Source organism: Canis lupus, chromosome 20 (assembly GCF_048164855.1).
Source record: "Canis lupus baileyi chromosome 20, mCanLup2.hap1, whole genome shotgun sequence".
NCBI lineage: Eukaryota > Metazoa > Chordata > Mammalia > Carnivora > Canidae > Canis > Canis lupus.
Window position 1 is genome coordinate 21,777,558 of NC_132857.1, and position 24,046 is coordinate 21,801,603.

The 24,046-nt window shown below is 37.2% G+C and overlaps 1 protein-coding gene across 15 annotated transcripts in view; it reads left to right on the plus strand.

Annotated features, from left to right (window-relative positions):
- LOC140611743 (uncharacterized) overlaps positions 1 to 24,046 on the plus strand; it is a 112,043-nt gene that overhangs the window by 33,572 nt on the left and 54,425 nt on the right. For all 15 annotated transcript variants that reach the window (XR_012012881.1, XM_072788576.1, XM_072788580.1 and 12 more), the window contains 11 exons: positions 3,996 to 4,145; positions 6,614 to 6,655; positions 7,291 to 7,375; positions 10,931 to 11,008; positions 13,218 to 13,278; positions 16,040 to 16,228; positions 17,990 to 18,165; positions 19,486 to 19,647; positions 21,419 to 21,528; positions 22,045 to 22,234; positions 23,471 to 23,582. Coding sequence is in view for 14 of the 15 variants with exons in the window: in XM_072788576.1 (XP_072644677.1) it covers positions 3,996 to 4,145; positions 6,614 to 6,655; positions 7,291 to 7,375; positions 10,931 to 11,008; positions 13,218 to 13,278; positions 16,040 to 16,228; positions 17,990 to 18,165; positions 19,486 to 19,647; positions 21,419 to 21,528; positions 22,045 to 22,234; positions 23,471 to 23,582 (1,355 nt within the window). In the remaining variant the exon portion in view is untranslated. The remainder of the gene's footprint in view (positions 1 to 3,995; positions 4,146 to 6,613; positions 6,656 to 7,290; positions 7,376 to 10,930; positions 11,009 to 13,217; positions 13,279 to 16,039; positions 16,229 to 17,989; positions 18,166 to 19,485; positions 19,648 to 21,418; positions 21,529 to 22,044; positions 22,235 to 23,470; positions 23,583 to 24,046) is intronic.

Below are 24,046 nucleotides of genomic sequence, written 5' to 3' on the forward strand. Positions count from 1 at the left end.
CTCTTTTTCTGCTTGCACGCGGCTGCCTTCTCACTGTGTACCCCAAGGCATGTCCTCAATGCATGTATGTACACACATACAGATCTCTCCCACTTCTTACAAGACCATCCATCTTACTGGATTAGGACCTGACCTTGATGATCCCATTTAAACTTAATTACCTTCAAAAGCTCTATCTCCAAACATGATGATACTGGCAGAGAGGGCTTTATGGTAAGAAGGCGGGAAAGCAGTGGGAGGGAGACACAATTTCATCCATAGCAGTAGCAAGCAGCACTTAATGCTTGCCACAATCTTTAGAAAACTACTATGAGATCATTCCCATAGTAAATATTTTGGTATATTTTTGATCACTGTTAATATGAAAAAATTTACCTTTTTTTCTAGAAGGAAAAAACTAAGAAGAAATAGCCCCTGAAATAAAAAAACATATTTCATCCCTGTCATGCCTTGGTCTTACATGGAGGAATCAATACCCTCAATCAATCTATTCAAATGAATAATCTGAGTTTAGTGCCTAATTTTTCCAATTAGCCATAAAAAAGGGGGTAGGCTGACCCAGGTTCCATTTTACCTCAGCTCACCCTCAGGCTTCAGCTGGAGACTCTCTCATCTTTAGGTTGACACTACAGAATTTAACAGAATTGAATAAATAGTTGATTAATTTCTACCTATTTTTCAGTCAGAATTAGTGAATTTTGGCTTGTGTGTAATAATGAGGGGAATTAAATGTTTCTTCACACAGAAATTCTATTTCTCTAGTTGTACAAGATGTTACTAATAGTGAAAATTGGGGATTTTTCTCACTTCTTTCATACACTAGAAACTTGTGTTCACAAGAATTGAAGTCAAATGGAATCTTCCTTATCATTTTTGGTATTCATTAGAATACTAAATAAGTTATTTTTCAAATAAAAATTACTTTAAAAATTAAAGTACTTTAAAGTACTTTAAAAATTAAAATAAAAATTACTTTATTTTTAAGAACAGTATCTACTTGGGGCCCTTGGGTGACTCAGTGGTTGAGTGTCTGTGTTTGGCTTAGGTCATGGTCCCAGGGTCCTATAATCAAGTCCCTCACCAGGCTCCCCAGAGGGAGCCTGCTTCTCCCTCTGCCTATGTCTTTGCCTTCTCTCTCTCTGTGCCTCTCGTGAATAAATAAAATAAATATTTTAAAAAGAGAGAAGAGTATCTATTTGATAAAATATTAAGATATTTGTACTAGTAGAAACCCGTGAAGAATTTAGAAAAAGGGACTGAACTTAGCTCACACCCTCTTTAGACATCACATTCCTCATCATTAGTTATTAAGGAATGTAGAAATGAAATAAAAAATGAATTTAATTTGGTCAAAAGATGAAGATGACTATTAACTCACTGTCATGAAATGACAAATAGTTACAGAATAGACTATGACCCCTGCTCCCAACATTTGTAAGAGAATGCCTCTATCTTAGAAAACAGGATATCTCCCTAGAATCCTGCAAAACTCCCCAGTTCACTGGGGCTTACCTTCTGGCATAAAGATTAAGGTAGTGGAAAGCAAGAAGGACATCATGTTAATACAACTATAATAAATGACTATTTTTATAAATAAAAACTGCAGTTCTCCTCCTCTTCTTCTTGAGTCAGTTTACAGTAGATTAACACTTTCTAATTTCTGCTTAGATAATCCAATTGGGTCAGTGATTGAGAGTAAAGAAACACAGTAAGACCTTAGAAGAATCTATTGAAGTATAAAGCTTTGTTGTAACACGTTTTAAATATTTCCAAGCTAGCAACTGGCTTTATTAATATAATGCCTTGAGATTTATCCTCTCACTCCCAATATAAATCCCATGAGAAAGCTGGGCTGATGGCTCTGGGGACAGAAATGAGGCTGAGGTTAGGAAAGATGAAAAGGTTACTTCACGGTCAAGTGGTTACAAACATGGGCTTATGAGTTAGGCTGTCTGGGTTCAAACCCTGTTTCCTGCATTTGACAATTTATTTAAACTTTCTGTGAGTTTCCTTATTTGTAAAATGGAGTTATTAGAGATCATCTAGTGTAGTTGCTTGAGGATTAAATTTTTTATATTTATATTTATAAAATATTTAGAACAGAGCTTGGCATATGATAAGTGTTCAAAACGTTATAGGAGAGTAGAAACCACACTCTGGGCTCTAGGATAATTCCTTGGTTCAACTAATCCTGGTGCTTTATTGAACTAAGGTTATTGGATGGCTTTTTCCAGGTCAATGTATTTGGAAGTTTCCACACAGGATCTTAGGTGTCTGTATATACACAGATACCTATATTAGAAAGAAAAAAATCTGTAAAAACAAGCAGATACCTGTCTATCATTCCCCTTGGGCATATATTTCTGACATGACAATGCCTTTGGAATTACTATCTAGAAAAATGATTTTATCTGTTAATTGACTATGTTCCATAAAAATCTTCAAGCACATAGATACAGGCACTTGGCTGTAATGTTGAAATAAAAAAATGTTGAAATAAAAAATGTGGAAAGATGTTGGTATCCATCATATTCATATTCATTGTGTCCTAAGCTTTGAATCTACATTATCCTTCAAGTGGGCTTCCTAAAAGATTATTTTTATTTCATAAATCCCACTGAAGTGTTTTAGCTCTAATTGTTCCATGAATCAGTGGAGTCGTAGGGATTTTTGCACATGAGGTGTCTTTCATCTCAGTTTAGTTCAGTGTTTTCCACATGTGTTTCTGAATACTAAGGAGTTCCAGAGTGGAGGATCCAAGTTCCCCAGGCATTCCTTATAGGACCTGTAACTGTTTAAATCTCAAGCCCACCTGCGAGTCAAAGTTGTGAATTAACCAAATTAATCAATTAATTAATCAACCAAAATAAATCAATGGTGGTTTTCATCTTTGAGGTCAAAGAAGATTAGGCAGAAATTATCAAAAACCCATTTCACCCCTTCTTACTCCTCAGAGAAATGGGAAGTATCCATGACTTACATATAAGACCTCCGGACCACTGATCTTGGATTGATTGATGGACAGATGGATGGATGGATGGATGATTTTTCAGTTGGGCTCAGTCTGTAGGCTAACAATTTTTTTTGTTTTAGCCAGAATCTATGGGAAAATGGTATGGACAAAATTTTAAGAAGGCAAATTGAAAATAACCTATGCTTTAAAGGCTAGAAAATATTTTTAAAATTAAGGTTGAAAGTAACTTTTAAATCTTTCTGATCCAAGCTTGTTTTTTTTTTGTTGTTGTTGTTTTGATTTCATCTCTCTCCCTCACACTCTTTAAAAGGTTTATTTATTTGTTTGTTTGTTTGTTTGTTTATTTATTTATTTATTTATTTATTTATTTATTTATTTATTTTAGAGAGAGAGCAAGCATGAGTGGGGGGAGTGGCAGAGGGAGAGAGGAACCCGACTCCTCATTGAGTGGTGAGCCCTACATAGGGGCATGATCTCAAAAGCCTGAGATCATGGCCCAAGCCAAAACCAAGAGTTGGATGCTTAACTGACTGAGCCACCCAGGTGCCCTTGGTTTGTCTCTCTTAAGAAAAAAATTGTATAACTATTTTTATAAGTCATGTATCAGGTACCTTTGTTCAGCCCCTCAAACACTTTTCGAAGTATGCAAGTCATAAATGAATAATTAACTGCAATAATAGCCATAAAAATTATGTGTAATAAGTACCAAATCCAGCAATAGCAAATGAATTAATGGTTTTCCTACAAAGCTCTAAAATATACAGTGGTTACTCAAAACTCACCATTCAAAAATATGGCTGCTTGCTGCCATTAGAGTGTTTTCAGGTTTCCAAGCCAGAGTTTGCTCAACACACACATTGCAAAGGCCCATCTAACCATTTGCTGTGTGTGCACAGAGGGTAATAGAGATGTGGGAGACCTGATTTGCCCCAGAGCATGAGAACTGGTCTCTAATAAGCACAGCTACTCCCATAACATTTTTGAAATGTACTAACAGAGGTCATGTTTGGGATCTTTCTAGGTATAAGAAAAACTTTAAGATAAAAAAGAAAATACCACTGAACACCATGTGGATTGCCAACTGCATGGATACAGTGGGAGATGCCAACATCCGTTCTGGGAGGTCCTTTGTGTTGGGCTGGCCCACGGTGAACTTCGTGGCCACCTTCAGGTAAGACCGATGCCTTGGTGTCCTGTATCTACATGGCTTGAAAAGGATAACATTGTAATCTATTGTCTACCAAGCTGGTGACTCACTTTTTGACCTCCCATGACACTTGTTTTGCCTTGTACTCGGCCTAAGAAGGTGCTTATATCCACATGGAAACAAGTTATGTATAGTGGGAACTACTGGAGTAATTTCCTTCAGTTTTGATCAATGGTTTTTCAAATGGGCTCTAGTAGCCACCTGAGGAGTTAGGAGTTCTAGTTCTGTGGAAGGAGAATCAACAGAATGAGGTTCAAAATCTCCTCTCCAAGATCCTGCCCTCTGATTCCCAGGGAGTATCTGCATTTTTAAATCACCGGAATAGATTTCTTGAGCAAGTACTATTAAAGGGTCCAATTAAACTTGAAAAATTGCTTTTACACTCCCACATTAATTCCCTTAACAACAGTATGTAATTATACAAATAAACTGATCATGCCGTTGAATACTAGGTTGCCTGAATTGCTGTGTACAGATTATCTTAGTTGGTGATGATCTAAAACAAAATATGATTCCATTGAGTAGAGGTTAGTTGTGTAAGACACATTCTTAGGCTGACAAGAGGATGGGGAATGTGGATCTCGACCCTGGATATCCTGAGTAGACACCTCTGAGTTTACAGGGATCATGCCACACTTGCATCTCTGTTTGAAACATCCACACCCCAAGCCTCATTCCTGTTTTATGTGGTTGTACTTAACATACTGCTTTCTTCTCCTCACCCCACTCCACCAAAATCTCACAGGTCATCATAAATGTAAGACAACAAAAATCTTTACAAGTTGTTAATTTATTAATCCTATAATGCAGCTGTTGACTTAATGAAAAATTTTCAAATCTTATTAGGAAGAAACATGTATTTATATCCTCTCTGCAGGTCTTCTTTTCCATAAAGATCATCAGTTCCCATTGCTTAATATCTTCTCCAGGTTGCAAGAGGATGGAAAGAGTTTCAAATGGGAATTAAAAAGAAAAAGGGAATATATAAAGTGTTTGGTAGGGGGATGTCCAAAAAAAAAATTCCCCCTAATAGGAGGAAAATGTGGAAGCCATTTAACTATTAGTTAAAAAGGCTGTATAAATATATAGAAGGCATTTATAACAACATCTGGCACCTAATGCTTTTGTTATTGATTATTATTACTGTTCTGTGGATTGGCACGAGTAACTAGAAGCTGTGTCTATGCACCTAGGCAGGTTGGGACACTAAATGGGCATTCTACTTTCTTGATGCGACAGGTCCTGAAATGGTGATGGAGAGGGTGCGGAGTAGTGTTGCTGGTAGAATTATACAATGTGACAGCCACCGTGGACAGTTTGATGGCTCCTCAATAAGTGAAACACAATTACATATGACCTCCAGACACATATCCAAGAGAAAGGAAAATATATGTCCATGCAAAAATTAATACACAAACATTTGTAGCAGCATTGTTGACAATAGCAAAAGAAAGAAAGAAAGAAAGAAAGAAAGAAAGAAAGAAAGAAAGAAAGAAAGAAAGAAAGAAAGAGAAAGAAATAAACCAAGTGTTTATCAACAAATATACGAAATGTGGTACAGGAGCTAGGGACAGGAGGGAAGGGAGAGTGACTGCTTAATAGACACATGTTTGCTTTGGGGTGATAAACATGTTCAGTCACGATGATTGCACAGAACGATGAATATACTAAAGGTCACTAATGGTCAATTTTCTTTTATGTGTAATTTACCACAATAAAAAAAATGCTGGTAAGTGGTAAGCCCACGTGTGAATGAGCCTTAAGACATTTGCAACTTTGGATATTAAATGCTGTGAAAATTTTAGCAGAGAACATACTGATCTTTAGTAGTTTTGCATCAGGGGATTGATCTTTCTCAGAAGATCACAGTGATGAAGAATACGGTTTTTAGGAACTAATTTAACATATTACAATCTGCCATATGTATAAAGAAATAAAAATATTACAGGTGTTTTTTCTGAAAAAGATATTCTTGTTTCTGAGCCAAGACAGTTCCATCAAATTGCTAAATTTCTTAAATGTGATTTAATTTGAATGGTAATATTCTTTATATCCGAATAGCCCTTGCAGCTGCAGGAACACTCTGAGCTATAATTAACCTTTTTCCAGTTCTGGAAACTAAATATCAAAGTGGTTAACAACATGCCCGTGATCACATAGCTTGCATCACATAGTCACAATTAAGTTTTCAGATTTGAAATCAACTTTTCTTCCTCTTTAGGATCTACTTCCCATTGCTTTAATACCACTCACAGATGAGTGGTATTAAAGAAGAGTCCACCAAAAGCCCAACTCTAAGGGGAGTACAATTTACACATCGACATCCCTTAACAATGGGCTCCTGATATTTTTAATCTGGAATGGTGATCTTAATATGTTATAGGAGTATTGTACATTCCTCAATTTTTTTCTTCTCATTTTTTAAATTGCAGTTCTTCAGAACAAAAGGAAAAATGGCGTTCTTACCTTCAAAGGTATTTTGTCAGTGTATTATTATAAGTCTTTAACCCATGATGGAAAAAATGTAGATCTCTTCAAAGCAGTGCCCCCAAACTATGTTCCCTCCCCTTAGTAGAAATTGTTACACTATCCTCCAATGATTTCTTATTTAATTGTACCCTGGCCATTACTACAAATAACCTGCTCTCCTTTACATGCATATATTGCTTATTTTTTATGAAATTCTGGTTATCACTCTCATCTTCCCCCACTCTCCAACCTCATGATTATAGCTAACATTATTCTCAAAACATATATTAAATTTCCATAAGTGCAGTTTACCCTACTGAGTAATGCTGAAATCAACTTCTAATTCCTACATTTGAAGGTGCTAGTATGCCCTCTGGTCTGGCTAGGCAGGAAAGCTTTGGTGACTGGATCTGCTGGTCAAATCTCACATGACGAGAGTGATCCATTGTTTTCCGAGTCACAGCTTATTTTCCTGAAATATTTTTGCATGTTTCCTTCCGACCCAAAATTTGGTTTTGCTGAGCTTATTTATATGCATTTAAAAATAACAAAGTACGTTGAAAATATGATCAACATAAATTGATTGGAAAATAAGGTAATTTATCCTACTCTATTTTGGGTTACTATCAAATTCGATTAGGTACATCATGCTAGCCAAAGAGAAGGAGCAGCCAAAAAGCATTCTCCTCAAAATCTTCACTGAGAACATCAAGAACTGTGCCTGTGTGAGTATTTTTAAGACCAACAATTAAATTCTGAGTTCCTAATTCTGACTGAATGAAAAAGATGGAGATAGAGGTGGAGACACAGAGAGGGAGGAAGCAGTGAGTTGGGGAGAGAGGAAAGAGAGAGCAAAAGGTAGGAAGAGAGAGAGAATATTTAGAAAAGTACCATGAGGAAAAATGTATTTTCCCCCTCTCCATGTACCTCTTTATAGACCTAAAAACTGCGTCCTAGGTAATATGAAGCAAGAGGAATACATACTACAGTGCTTAAGCAAGGAAAGAGTATTGGATGTTAAGTGTCTATAACATTTCTCTGGATCCTTCTAATTGATTATAGTGGCTTGTAATACAGTGATTTAGAATCAACCTTTTTTTTTCCAATGGCCAGCACTTACATACAGAATGGTCTGGATTGTCCCCACAGTCCTTTTTCCCCTCCAGATATTTTATTTGGTATAACTATAAACTCAGAGAAAAGTTGTAAGTATAAAAGTAATACAAAAAGACCCCGTATACTCTTTATCTAGATTCACCTAATGGTAACACTTTATTCCATTTGCTTTATCACTTATTTTCTTTCTGTCTATTACATGTATGTGTATACTTACGTTTGAGGGTCATACATACACTATGGCCCTTTTTCCTTAAACCTAAGCATTTCTTAAGAATAAAGATATTCTACAGTTATCACCTTTAGTGAATTTAACCTTGGCATAATACTTTACTCTGCCATTCCCATTCTCATTTTGTCAGTTGACCTCAATAATGTCTCCTTTCTAGTACAGGATCCACTTAAGGATCAGGTGTTTCATTGAGTAGTTATGTCAAATGCAGAGGAGTTTTGAAAAGTCTTTTGTTCCAAGGAATATCAAGATTGAATTGAACTAAGAGGGATGACACTTTTAAGGGATCAGCATATTTCTATTTCTATTTCTTTATACCGTGGGGAGAAAAAAATCAAACCAATTGGCCCAGTTTTGTGTGTAAAATTTGATTTCTGAAATTGTAGTACAGTAGCCAAGACATTTACAGTGATGAACAAGATACTTTGGGTATCTTTAAATGGTATTTTTTTTGTGGTTGTTGTTATAGTTTGAAGTAGCTCTAGATCACACAAAACATTATTTGAAGGAGGAAAAAAAAGGTATTCCTGGCTAAAGCAAAAGCCATGCAAATATTTTGATCTGTTGCTAAGTGCAGGCTAGATGCACTGCATGAAGGAGAGAGAATTCTCTAGCAGCAGAGCACATTCTCGTCTCTGCCTTTGATATCAATTGTGGCAGTGGTTTACATTCAGAACTTTCCTTGGAAAATTACCTTGAATTTTTTAAAAATCAACTTTATTGAGGTATAGTTTGGGTGAAATAAACATTTCTGATGTTCTTTCAACCATTCTTAAAGATCCAAGTTTCCCACTGCACTGTTTCACTTCATCGTAGAAAGATGATTCTTAGCATTCCTTGTGCAAAACTGGTGCAAACAGATTTACTTAATTTCTTTTATCTGAATATGGCTTTATTTCACACTGACTCTTGAAGGATATTTTTGGGGATGTAGAATTTTGTTTGCAGATTTTTTCCTTTTAGTCCTTTAGAGATGTTCCAGTCTTTTGGTCTTGATGCTTTCTGATGAGTAGTCTGTGATTAAACATTAACCCTCAGTAGGTGATTTGTCATTTTTTCTCTAGCTGCTTTCAAGTTTTCTCTTTATTTTTGGTTTTTAGCAGTGTGGCTAGGAAGTACCTAAGCATGGTTTTCTTTGAATCTGTCCTATTTGACATATTCTGAATTTCTTGAATTTATAAATTGATGCCTTCACCAAATTTGGGAAATTTTAATCATTATTACATCAAATATTTCCTTCCTCATTATTTCTCTTTCTCTCCTCCTGACAGTTCCATTCTTTGCATATCAGACACTTTCACATTGTTCAGAGATCTCTCAGGCTCTGTTAATTTTTTGAATCTTTTCCCCCCTTTTCTTCTTCACACTGGATAATTTCTAGTATCTATTTTCAAATCACTACTTCTTTTCATCATCTCCATTATTCAATGTAGCCTCGTCAATAAATTTTTAAAAAATATTTTTTCAGATAGAAATTTCTATTTTTAAATATTTTTCCTCTCAAAAAAGGAAAAGTCATAAATACTTCTTATTTCTACAAAAATAGAGGCAATAGATGCCTCTATTTTTGTTTATTGTGAGCACATTTTCATTTGTATCATTGAGCATTATTGTAATAGCTGTTTTTGGCTAATAGTCTAAGCATCTAGATCATCTCAGGTGTGGCTTCAGCTCCTGAAAATTGATCTCATTTTCCTGGTTCTTCACATATTAAGTAACAGTTTGACTCATGAACAAAAACTAACTTTTCTTTTTCTTTTGAATTATTTCAAAAAATAGTTTGTTTTTCTGAAGTTATTTGTTTAGAGAGAGTTCCTTCTAATGGAATTTGTCTGTTGGGAGATCTTACAACATGCAGGAAAATATACATACATCCCTTGAATTACTATTTGAATGACTATTGAATTACTTTTGGACCATCTGTGATATCAAGCAATTGCATTCAATTCATAAGAAGAAAAATACAATGAAAGGACAAGGAATGAATTATGAAAGAGTTTCTTTTAACTTTGCTTTTAATATTTTCAAGGCCTGTGGGTGTCCACTTGTGCTGTTTCTTCTTTATGCACTGTTTCCCGAAGGACACAGACCCCATTGCCTAAAAATGTTACAAAAACTGTATGCATAGTAAATGTTCTGGTTACATATTCTCTTATTTTAAAATGACTTTTATAATTGAGATAGTTTTATAGATCCATCTCAGATTCCTATTAACTCCTTTCAGAAAATTTTCTGTAAACTTTTCCTAGTTGTATGGAGCAGTTTCTCAATGTATGGTCTGATAGAGAGCTATTATAAGTATCTACTCACTGGCAGAGTTGTGAATGGAACATAAACTTCTAACATTTCCAGTCTCATTTCCTAGATTCATTGGTTTTATTTGTCTTAACAGATTGCAACAATGGAAGTCTTAGTTAACCATGATGCCTGACAAAGAAAATACAGACTAAATAGTAGTTTTTAAAAAGTGTCTTTCATAGCCCGTTCTTATCTGATTTTACTGAAACCGACTATGTAATTACAAAGGAACTAAGCCATACTATACAAACACAACTCAGTAAGAGAGGAAAGTATCTAGTGCTTTCCTTTAATACTATCCCCCTCCCACCATTTTGGAAATAGCCTTATGGAGCTGAGGGTCACCCCATGTGCCCTCTTGGAATTCTCAGTTTTTCTCTTCCTTGCTTCAGCTGCTGTATTTTGTATGCCACAAATTCTTGGAGGGAAATATATGTTTTACATGTTTCCTACTAGCTTCATGTTATATAAAAAAATGAAAATATAATTAAGGGTTCGTGTTCTACACGTGCTTTACTTTGTCATTACCTGAAAACAAGCTTTACCTCTGGAGTATGGATAATAATTTGACATTTGGTCAGATGCTTTAAATCTAAAAACATTTGTAGCAATTTTTCTTATTTATTTTTTACAGTCTGTAACTGTAACAGTGACAAATTCTGACACGGCAAATGACACTATCAACATGTTACTAACAATGCTGGGAATAACCGTAAGTTGCCTACAAACTATTTTTAGTTTACCAACCAACTTTGACTTTTGAGATTTGTGTCTGTGTGTATGTGTGTGTATGTGTGTGTTGTGCACCTCCCATCATAAGACAGCTGATTATTGTAGATAACATAGTCATATTTTGTCCTTCCAACTTTAAAAATTGAAGGCAGCAGAGCTATAGTATTAGCTTATAAATGAGTGCTATTCTTATATTCCCATTTTAAATTTTCTGCAAATTCAAAGTCATAGCCTAAAATTGGGCTATAATTTGAGAATGCTAATAACAACATGCAGTTTATTCTTTATATTTTTAATACAGACAATAAAAATGTTTCTAAATTTCTTTTTTGTTGTTGTTGTTTCTAAATTTCTAAATATTTCCTCCTCTATTGGACTCTTCTTTCTGTGTTTTCAATTCTGATACGTCCCCATCCCTATTGACCCTAGTTATCACACAAGGAAGAACTCAATCTGTTTAATGAATCCTAAATTACATGTTCTGTTGTACCTTTTGACATAAAGACTACATGGCTACAAGCTACCTCCTTTTGATGCAGATCCTGAGGATGAAGCAGCTCATATCCTTTAGGAACTGGTAAAGACAAAGACAAGTTCTGAATAAGACCATGGATCTGGGGCATTTGTACATAGCACTTTCATCGTGTTTTGGCTTTAACTCTCTGTTCTTTACCTTTTGATGGTGCTCGTGTGAGTTGCTGATATCTTTTTATGAAAGAGAAATAAATTTGAGGATGAGGTTTTATAAGGGAAAAGAGAAGGACAGTGATAGATGGAGAGAACCAAAGGGAGCACTTGGAAAGCACAGCTTCTTATCCAAAATCCTCTGTAAATGTGACGTGACATAATCATAAGATTGTTTGTAAATTCTATCTGACCCAATGGTATAATAAAGCCCTTTAAAACTTCAGAGCAACTAGAATTTGGCAGAAGAGATCAATGATTTCTGTACAAACAACATTTAATAATACATCCAAAATAAAATTGAATTTATATGTACTGACTAAAGCACATCTTTACATACATTTCTACCCTGTATGATATATAAACCCCAAGTAAGAATTAAATCCTGGAAAAGAGAGTGAGTGGTTTGAGAGATGAAGGTGGGGAGATTGATTAATGATTTAACTCATTTTATTTCACGTTTGTGATTTTCTTTGCTTAAAGTGATCAATGTCACTAGGCAAAGAATTTCTATTTTAATGAAGAACTGGGGTTATTTGGCTTTATGTATACCTGATTTAAAGGATTCCAGCATGGCATTTCCAAACCCTACCCTACCTTATTAGCTCTTACTTCTTATTTGCAACACAATCTTGAGCAGATTTAGCTGTGTGTGTGTGTTTGTGTGTGTGTGTGTATCTGTGTCTGTGCCCATCCAAACCTGTGACATTCCTTCATAAGGTGAAGGCCATGATTTTTAATCAAGAGTCAAGGGCACATGGTAACTATTACCAATAATTCCATTTCAAACATTTTTTGTTTTAGTCTCCTGGAAGACTCTTTAAAATAGTTCAGCAATCTTTATAATTTACAATTGGGATTTCCGGTACTACTGGGCAATAATTCTGCTGGGAGTAATCGTTTTCTGCATCTGACATGTTGTCTAGAGTCCTCATCCTTTCTCTCCCTAAAGTGGGGTTTGCCTGCCCCAAAGCCAGTGGCTGACTTCCATCCACTATCTCCTCAAGGTCTCTTGGGCATTTGTCTCCTTTTGCTCAGGGCTGCTGAGCTATTGATGCCTCTCAAGTTACTTTGCTCAGGATTAGTCATAGCAGAGTATATGGCTCTCTGGACAACATGCATCTCTGGGCAGGGACATTTGGAGACAAAAGCCAACACTACCCAAGGAGTCTAGAGACAGCAGAAGAGAGGACTCTGAGATGAGACTTTTACTCCATAGTAAAGGGACACAAATCTCATTTCTTATGCCATGGATCACCCACAAAGTGAGGGGCTGGCTGTACTGTGGTTTCCCGGTCTTTATCAAAAATTACAAGAATCTGGGACAGTCTATTGGAAGCTGTGAGGGGAACTAGTTAACAAGTACTATAGCTACCTCCATGGACCAAATGCCATTTATCCTGGCCCCAATTCTTTCTTTTTGGAAATACAGATATGCTAAGGAAATGTGTTCTTCAAGTACTGTGAAAGATTTGTTTTGACACCTAGTTCTTTTTGTTTCCAAGGGCTCTGAGAAAGACTTCCAGCTGTGGGTGAGTTCTGGCAAGGAAAAACTTCCACTAATTGGTAAGTGTCAGGGAAAATCTAAGATGGGATTGATTGGGTTCAAAATTGTAACTCTAAGATTCAAAGTAATGGTTGTTCTTTCTTAAGCTTCAAAATCCTTAAAAGTGAAAATCACATGCTATATTCACTCACATGTTTATTAAATAATTATCAGGTACTGTTTCCCAGGCATTGATAACATCTCTTCATTCAGCAGCTATGGTTTAGTGAGGGAGAGAAATGTAAATTTTTGTTTCTACTTCTTGTTACCTGACAAACAGAGCTGTCTTGAAAAAGTGTGATTATTTACTATTTACTTACTTATTTTCTCACTTAGGTATGAAAGCAAAATGGATTGGAATTTTTTCCCATACATTTATTTTTCATATTTCAATCTTGAATTCTAGTTCCTAACTACTAAGAAGCCTCTATTTTGTGAGAATCCTCTAAAATCCAGTTATGTACCTGAATCCAGGTACAGATATGTATTTAACACCCCTGCCCTGTGCCCAGTTTTCTCTGCATCATAAAGAAAATGAGATAATCACATTTAAACTCTAGTCTTCACTGATGAAATCGCCTGCACTTTGCTGTTTCTCAGGTTTTTTCCATCACTGTTCTTAAGGTTATTGATAAACAGATTGCACCTCTTCTAAAATAGTTATTAGCACAAGTTCTCTGAAAAAAAATCTTTGGATTAGCAAAATTGTTTAGTGTTTCCAGTAATGGAAGGATTTTAAAAAAAGAAAAAGAAGACAGGGTCGGTAGCAGACCTTGAAGTATAGTAATGGATGGTAATGGTGACAATAATCTCTTCTAGAAATCTTAAAGCATTCCTTCTTACATGAAATTCTTTATCCTTTTAATAAACCTGTGAAGCTATAACTCTTTTTCAAATAATCTGGAAATCTAAACAACCAATTTCCTTTTTTAAAAAAAAACAACCAATTTCTTTCTGCAAAATATATATTCCCAGTCTTAGACTATAGAGTCACAAAGCTCATCACTGAGATCAAAATCCCCCAGTACCACTTCCTGTTTTGAATTAATGTTGACATCTTTGTAAAAGTTGGACAGGGGCAGCCCTGGTGGCTCAGCGGTTCAGCACTGCCTTCAGCCCAGGGTGTGATCCTGGAGAGCTGGGATCGACTCCCACATTGGGCTCCCTGCATGGAGCCTGCTTCTTCCTCTGCCTGTGTCTCTGCCTCTTTCTCTCTCTCTGTTTCTCATGAATAAATAAATAAAATCTAAAAGAATGGTTAGCAGTAAAAAGGAAAAAAGCTAAATACTTATATATGTTTTAATAAAGTACATTAATTTAGATAAAAATGATGTAGATGATAACTTTTTAGACTTTGAATAGCTTCACACACGAACGCAGCTCTAAGGAATCTGAAGAGCCTGTTGTTCATGATGATCCATTACAGCATTCAAAATGCATTTTTTTAACATACTCTCAATTCTCAATTGTGGATTAACTCCTGGTTATCTTGGTTTGGTTGTATTGCTGTCATAGAAGCTTCTTTTTCCTTAATGGAGGGAAGTCCCTGTGATTCTTGCAAACATTGCATTTATGATGGATGAAAAGAACAGCAAAAGCTCCTTTAGGTACATTCAATAATAAATCTGAAATGACAGAATGAGAATTTTCATTCTATTCTTAAAAAACGAAATCCATATCATTGCATAGGGTCTTTGAGAATTCTCTAGAGAGGAAAAACAATTTAAAGCATAAAAGAGCAAAACAAATCACTTGGCAGGCAATTCTGGATGGCTCTGGGTGTGGTTTTCTATTCTCTAACCATCGTTTTACAGTTTGCTTCTGGGTTTCCCACTCTGCACACCCTTCCTTCTGATCATTGCCTGGCAGGACACCCATAGAGGGAGGGCAGCAGTGGGAGGGAACCATAAAGCATAAGGGCAACACATCCCACTACTCTCGAGTAGCTCTGGCTGGAGAATTGACAAAAGGAAATGAAAAAAAAAATCTGTTCGACTGACATTCTGTTGGAGAAAATAGTGAAGATAGCAATTCTTTATATATATACTCCAAATATTTAAAAATTTATTAACCAGGGATCCCTGGGTGGAGCAGCGGTTTGGTGCCTGCCTTTGGCCCAGGGCGCGATCCTGGAGACCCGGGATCGAATCCCATGTCGGGCTCCCGGTGCATGGGGCCTGCTTCTCCCTCTGCCTGTGTCTCTGCCTCTCTCTCTCTCTCTGTGTGTGACTATCATAAATAAATAAAAATTTAAAAATTTAAAAAAAATAAAAAAATAAAAATTTATTAACCAAAAAATAAAAATAAATAAAAAATAAAAAATATAAACCACCAATGCTTATTAATATATTCACTCTGATAAGTTTGTGTGTGGACAAGCATTTCAAAGAATGAATGTAAGGCTCGACGGGGTCAAGTAATTTGCCTAAGATGTATAGATCTAGTTAGTGTCAAGGCACAAACTAGAAAACCTTAAACATTCTCAGATAGAAACACAGCAAAAGTCGGCATTGTTTAATGCACTCATGAATATATGTATTTCATGTAACATGCTTTAAATTGTTTTCTCTTCTTAAAATCTTTCCCTTGAGCACACGCTTTCTGTAAGGTGTTCCCACAAGGGTGCATATGATGCTCACTCAGGAGGCACAGCCTTCTTTATCTAGAAGTCCCAGAAAAATACCAACATATACAAATAGGGTGATGCTTACACGCGTGGTAAGGTAGGTTTGATGACAGCCATCACCATCAGCCTAAATATTCAGGTTTCTTTCCATACAGGACATGAACATCCCTATGGAATTAAAATGAGCCATCTTCCATCTACTAAACCTCTGCCAAAGGAAGCAGAGGACTCCGTCTCTCCTTCCCCAACTCAGGAGTCCCTCCTTCTGGAGCAGAAGATCACAGACGTGCAAATCCATTTCATACTGAAGCCCAGGCACCCAGCCCAGAACAAGCAAGAGAGAGGTGAGCCACTTGCCTTTCTTCAAGTGCCTTCCCTTGGCTCATGTCTCCATGCTTAAACACAATTCAGACACACAGTTTATTCTTTCTGGGTGAGCTTATTGTCATCAATGAGGAGGAACAGTATAGGAAAGAATGCAAACACTACCCAAAATCAAGCTTAGAAAAATTCAAAAGTCTGACATCAAGACCCAACTCATTTCTATGAAGGTTGTTTTCTTGTTTTAAATCTTTTGGGAAGACCATTAACTCCTGTCTTTCTCTATATCCCCAGAGCACTTTCAAGGCTGCCCTGAGCCATGCCTTGTGCTGAGTAGTATATCATATATTTAGTTTAACGAATTGTAGGCAGCATCATTTATGTTAAAGTTGAGCAAACTGAAGCTTTAAAATGCTAAGCTTCCTCAGTGGCAGGACCAGGATGCTTCTGGTGCAGGGCTGGCACCCACATGAGTGGAGGTGGTGATGCACTCACTACATCCCAGAAAAGCCAAGTGGCCGGGTGTTCAAGGTTATTTGGTGAAATGTTCCTCATTTGTTTCTCCTTCGACAACTTGGCTCATCTGCTGACTCTTAAATCAGTTATTTAAGCAATGTTAAGGTATCTTCAAAGGGAAACATTCACAGCTGAGCACTAGAAACTTTGAACTCAGCTTCTCACTGCTGGTCACCTTTTCTTTGGAAAGCTCTTCCTTCATAGGGAATGTTGAGTAATTAAAAATCATCTCTGGAAACTGGTGCATATGCATTCATAACCTCTATAAATGCATTCATAACCTCTCATTGTTTTGCTTTTCTATGATTTCTTTCAAGCCTTGTACTTGTGTGTAGGTGTATATTTACATATATGTTTGAGTGTGTGTGTGAGGAAGTGTGTTTCCACACTTCATTGTGGTTTAGTCTCTTTTCAGTAAATGTTCAACCTATTTAACCGAAAACATCATCTCTGGGTGGGTTGGTGGGGTATGACAAGAAAACACAGCCACCAGAGGGCCAGCATGTAATGACAACATCCCAAGGACCCTGACTGCAGCAAGTCATCCTTGAAGATGGCCCAGAGCAGAGGAACATGGAAGTAGGGCTCAGGCAGATTGTGTCCTGAGGAGCAGATCCTTTGGATGGTAGAACTTGAGCACTCAGAAAGCCAAAGAGGAAATCTGAGGCTGAGGGGAGACTGGCTGTGAAAGCAGAGGATTACCACACTCAGCCGATTTGCATACCAAATCCTTCTAGCTTTTAAAATCAGATCTGACACCTGAACCCACTGATCACTCCAGTAGAAAACACATCTACAGGGGATCCCTGGGTGGCGCAGCGGTTTGGCACCTGCCTTTGGCCCAGGGCACGATCCTGGAGACCCGGGATTGAATCCCACGTCGGGCTTCCAGTGCATGGAGCCTGCTTATCTCTCTGCCTCCCTCCCTCTCTCTGTATGACTATCATAAATAAATTTTAAAAAAAAAGAAAACACATCTGCAGGTTCAGTGCCTCCTGATGCAGTGTAACCGGCAGTAACTGATGGCACAGGAAATACTGACCTTCAATCTGATCAAGTCCCAAAGTTTAACCATCAGTCTGAAGGATATGGGTAAGAACTTATCAACACCATGAGGATGCAGTTAGCCAACATCAGAACGAGGAGAGTTCTACAAATAAATGACTCAGTTTCCCTCTTCTAGCCACTACAATGAACACACTGTATAATGACAATGGTGAAAATAATGCTAAGTGAATTAAAATACACTAATCTCCCTTCTTCCTTAGATTCAGGCCAGAAGACCATGAAAAGCACTGTTTTCAGAGACTGGGCCTTTTGGTGGTGCGCTGGCACTTGCCAGAAAAACCACTGCAGAGTTGCACCATCTGCAAAACCACGACAACTCTTTGGGGTTTCCCTCACAGATATCTGTGATAAGGACAACTTGCCCTTCCCAATACTGGTAGGTCTCAGTTAGGTCTTTTATTACCTTCCTGAGGAGAGGGACCTCGGAGAAGCCAAGTGTTCTCATGCAAACCAACCCTCAAATGGAGAAATCATTAGACAGACCCTGGCTTTGGCTGAGAAGCTTTGCTAGTGTCATTTGATTTACCTACTGCAGAGTCATTTGGCCAATACAACAGAACGACGTTTTGTCCATTCCACTTGTTTCCACAGAGACCCTTGTAGGCCTTGTTCAGATCAGTCAAAATGGACTCTGTGTGCATGAATCATCTTCACATTCTGCTATTGTCTTCCTGAACTCACAGTAGTCTCAGGTCTCCTTCAACTGAGTCTACTTAATCTAACAACTGAGAACACCTTACCTAAGCATAAAGACTCATCCTGAGGCATATATGAATCTGCTAATTCTAAAAGAGCATGTTAAATGACAGCCACAGCGTTTGGTCTGTGTTATCTCAAATCGGTGTACTGAATTGTCAGTGTGGAAATTTACTGAGTACCCAGTACCTCTGCAACCCTGCACTGGATTTGGGAATGTTATCCTAGGTGTGAAAAAATTTACCATGTTAGTTACATGCTTGCTACTACCCCAGTCCTTGCATCACAGCAATTTTAGGGGGTAGCTAGAACTATTATCCTCCACACTTTACAAATGAATTAGCTTTCAATATAGTTCGCATGTGCCCCAGGTCACACAAATGATCAGAATGATAATAGGTTTCCGATCCCTTGGTCTATCAGACTCCAGCCCTTATTATCTTTCTACACTGCAGGGAGAGAACATGAAGATAGAGCAAAAGACAGTGAAAGACTCATGAAAGAAATGTAATCAGATAATAAGAGAGCATTAGAGGTTTTGTTTGTTTGTTTTTTTTTTTTAAAGAGGAAGGGAAATAGAGATAGTAGGAATGGAGGATACAAACACTTAAAGAGGAATCAACAAATGGGAAATGAGTATGGCAAAAAGATTTGAAAACATGGGGAAGGGCATCTATGTAAGGGAATAAGGAGCCAAGACTGGTAAAGTAGGAGACAGGCGAGGATTCCACAAAGGCCTAGAAACACAGAAGTTTGATTTAAAAGGGTAAATTCAATGAAAAAATCTGATTTAAATAAGTGATTACAAAGTTTCAGTGTATGTAAGGTGGATTTTGGGTAAAACTATAGAGAGACATTGACTAAAGAATCTAAATTGACTTTAGTCTTCCAGCTCTAAAACCGTAAACCATCCGATAGCCTAGCTCTTTCAAAAAGGAAGCAAGCTTTTGCTCTGGGCTTGGGATATGAAATGCCATATACTCTTCTTTTTTTCCTACAGGATATGCTTTCCGTGATCAATCGGAAAGGACCACTCCTGGAAGGCATCTTCAGAAAATCAACCTGTATAAATTCATGCAGAAACCTAAAAGAGAAACTAAATTCTGGGGACAGAGTTAACTGTTATAGCAAATCTGTTCATGTGGTAGCATGTGTTTTAAAGGTGGGGAAAGTTCTAGCTTTACCACACATGGGTAACTGAAGCTGTGATTGGTGTCTTTCATTACGATTGCCCAGGAACCAACATAGGCATCACTGATTAAGAACTTGTCAAACTGGAAAACACTTCCTGAAATCAAATTTAAGGAAGCTACTGTAGGAGTTAAAAGCCCCATACATTAGAAATACTTTCTGTTTTCACCACGAACAGCCTACCTGAGGACTCCATGCAAAATACTAATACTAATATGACTACTAGTAATAATAATAAATTTCAAAATATACACTGACACATACATAATATTTACCAAAGCAAACATCCTGCTTTGGATGACATCCTCACCACGCTCCTAATGAAGGCAGTTTCCAAAAGAAAAATCATATGAAAAATTTGAGAATAGGTAGGGAATTTCACAATAGTAAGCAAATGTTTATGAGGAATACAAAAGGAATACAAAAGGAATACAAAAAGGCTCAGTGAGGTGACCAATCATTCTTAACCATCACTGTCTCCTGTTTCTTGATGCCTTTTACTTTATAACTCATGAAGGAAGGATTTTGCCATTTGTGTCTCCTTTCACCACATCCTAGGCATCCTTCAGTTAATATTTGTGATGTCTAGCCCACCATCCAAGGTTATAATGACATGTTAACCAGCTCTTGCTACATGCCAGTTTGGATAAATCGAACTTTTGGAGTAGGTGCAACAGACAAAAGTAGTTTGGAATTCTGGAAAGTCAAGAGATCGATTCAAGAACTAGATTAATTTGGAAATTATACAGCTACATCACAGATATCCTGTTCTATTGCTAAACCGTAATGGAGAAAGACGTGAGAACTAGAATAGAGAATTTAATCCATCGACCTTGGCACTTGCTAACAGTTCTCAACAAAACTAAGTTAAGGCAGTAATGATGACACTCTTAGAATCAAGGTCATATTTGGTCCTTCCTTGTCACATTTGGTCTTTTCTTGTCCCCCATTTCTGTTCAACTATATGAAAGATACCAATAGTCCCTGACCACTACTACACTGGACTACAGTAAAACACACCAGTAAATATATATATAGGCATCAAGAGACAGGGGAAAGAATGATGATACATTAGGTACTCAAATAGCATGATAAGTGTTGCCCTCTTGAAGGTGCACACATGGAATTGATGTTTCTAGCAAGACTTAGTAGGATCCTTTCTATTTCCGTGTTATAGGCACAGACTAGGAAGATGGTGACCACGTGTGCATAGAGTTCTTAGACATTTCTGAAGCTTTCCCTACCTAAAGTTGACTAATCTTTGTGGAGAATCAGACTCTGCAACCTTGGCCTGAATAGTATCATGTCAAACTATCTGGAGAATTGGTCTACACTAGAAATGAATATGTCCTCAGGACCATCATGAGTTTGCCATTAGACTCTCTACTTTTGTACAGTACAGGAAAGGAAGAATGAAGCGATTATGAGAGTAGCTTTTGTAGTAGTTTGCAGAAAAGCACACAAAAGTGTCATATGATAGAAGGGAGCTTTGTCCTCATTTACACTGAAACCTAGGCTCTGCTTAGATGCTTTCATTTTTGTTGGAGAAAATCCACACACCTGCTTTTCACGTGCAAGTCAATAGAGAATCAGAGCAGAGTTCCATGTGGGTCACAGTTTGGGTATCTATGACGTAAGTAGAGACTGAACTGAAGTTTGCAACTGTTTTCTCTGTAATATTTCCAATATCTATATTGTATATGTGAGTGCATCTGTGTGTATTTTTCTTTTATCCACATAAGGATTTTCTTGAAAATATCGAAGGAAGTTTACTTTCATCCAAACTCTATGAAAAATGGCTTGGTGTTCTTAACGAAGTGACTGAGAAGGAAAAAATAAATGCAGCCCAGAGGTAATGATGCAATAATTACTCTACTCTGGTCATGGCTCAGAAATACAGCCAATATACTATTAGGAAAATACTGGCTTCCTTCTTGCCACTTTGACCACTAAAATAACATTCAATGCCAAATAGTTTCGATTCTTCTCACCAATGGAGGCCAGTTTCAGAATACAAGCATGCCTTATGGCTATTATTATACTTCTCCTGACCTTATTAACATTGACTCCTTAGTCATTGTACAACTTCTGAATATATGAAACTGGTAGACAAAAGTCAGTGGCCTGAGAGATGCCAGTGCATCAACAGCCAGTGGCATAACCTAAAGTTTGTCAAACATTTAACCAGAGAGGGTTAGCTCAGAAATTGAATTTGGTAAAACATTTTTGTGTACGTTCATGCCTGGAACTCTGCTACAGCAGGTTGTATACTAGACCTAGAAAGATGTTCTCTGCTCTCCGTCTTTATACTTCCAACTGCTAAGTGCAATGACTTGCCTTATTCAAAAGTGCATCTTTCTGACTTTAGGCTTCTAACACAGCTGCCAAAAGCGAATGTTGTTCTCTTGCGATACCTTTTCGGTGTGTTATACAACATTGAGCAACAATCCTCATCCAATCAGATGACAGCTTATGATTTATCAGTGTGTATAGCCCCAAGCATTCTTTGTCCACCTAATACCTGCAGCTTGGAATTGGAAGACAACTTCATTAAAAAGGTAGAGAGATCTCTCATATGTGTCCCCTGGGGTTTAGAATCCATGCTTTGAGTCTGAAATGTGTAGTAGTAATTGCGAAGGATCAGTTCTGAAAAGTGCACATCTTCATAGGCTTCCTTGGAATGGCAGAGTTTGCTATCCTTCTCTGGTGGAATATGGGAAGGGGTGTTGTTAAAGTGGGAAACGCAGAGCAGTTGAGTCGCTTCTTTCCCATCCAGGAGATTCAATACTAGACTGACTAAACAAAAGAGAGAGAAGAGTGATGTAATATGATAAAAAAGACCTGGGCTCCGGAGTTTGACAAGCCAAGGTTCAACTCTCAGCCTGATCCTGGAGGGGGGAGCTTGTAACCTTGGGCAAAGCCATGGCTTCCTCATGACACAATGGTAACAAGACCCAGCTCCTGTGGTCATTACTGGCACATCCTAGGTGATTCAGTCACTATGAGCGCCCATGGCTCCAAACACATTGGCTTTGCTCTGCAAGTTGTGGCTCATTTAGAATAATACTTGGCTACTCTTTTGCCTCTGCTACATCAGACAGAAACTAGTGAGATATTGCAGAACATCCTAATGAAGCCACAGATTCCTAATAAGATGACAGCTTTTCCCCAAGCTCATGCCGAGAGCCAGCATTAAGCAAAGCAAGACATGAGAAGGGACTGTGGTTAGACAGACAGACATGTTTTCCCCCAGCCCTGTGAGTTTTTACTCAAAAAAAAAGAAAAGAAAAGAAAAGAAAACATCAAAAAAAAATCCACAAGAATATTCATTTTCCAAAAACTATTCTTCCCTATTTAAGAAATGGATTTCATAGGACTCTGTCTATGCTTTATACATTTTAATCAGATATGATACTAAGTTACAATCCAATATTTTCTGGAAGCAAAATTTTACAAAATACGTAAACTTTTAGAAGGTACCTTACTTTGAAAACTATCCTAGTTTTAAAGATGTAACCTTTGGTATCACAATGTTAGGTATTAAATTAGGCGACAAATTAGGACTTTAGTCCACTGACTAGTAATATTTTAAAATCTGTACCCAAAGTACAACGGAAAGTATTACTCTTTCTTATTTTATTAGAGAATTGGGTTTCTATATATTTTTATCAACTCTGAATTTTTCATAGAAGTCTTTCACATTTTTGGTTAGATCCAAGGTCTATAAACAAAATGTGACTTATAACTCTTCCATATGAAAAAGAGCACCCCATTGTGTTCTTTTTGCATTACAGGCTTCTCTTGTACAGTTTTTGATTGAAAATTGCCTCAAGATATTTGGAGAAGACATCACTTCTCTCTTGGGAGAGAATTCAAAGAGTTGTCATAACAATGAGAAGGCTGCAGGTACTGTGAATAGTTTAATAGGCTTTAGGGAGACACAGACAGCAAGGTTGCCAGGGGTCATGGCAGATACTTAGCCCTGTTCTGGAGCCCAGAGCATCCCCAGGGCAATGATACCCATCTGCTCCTTCTTCTGAAGACTGGCTAGCAGGTCAAGGGAGGTTTCACACTGTTGGAGACCCAAGAAAGCATAGAAACTTCCAGATGTTTCTGGCAGTATTAGGAGATAGCATGGTATGATACAGTGTTTGGGAATTTTTTTAACACAATTTTAAATGGATCCCACATCTATATTATATGATATATGTAGTTAAACATATAATGCATAATTATTTTTTTCTACTTATAATATATAAATGTGCTCTGGTTGAAACCAGAGCATGGGACTTTTATTCCTGCTCCATCCTCTTTTTGATCAGTGGCTCTTGAGGCACCACAGGATTCCAGTGCTCTTTAAAATGAGTTGA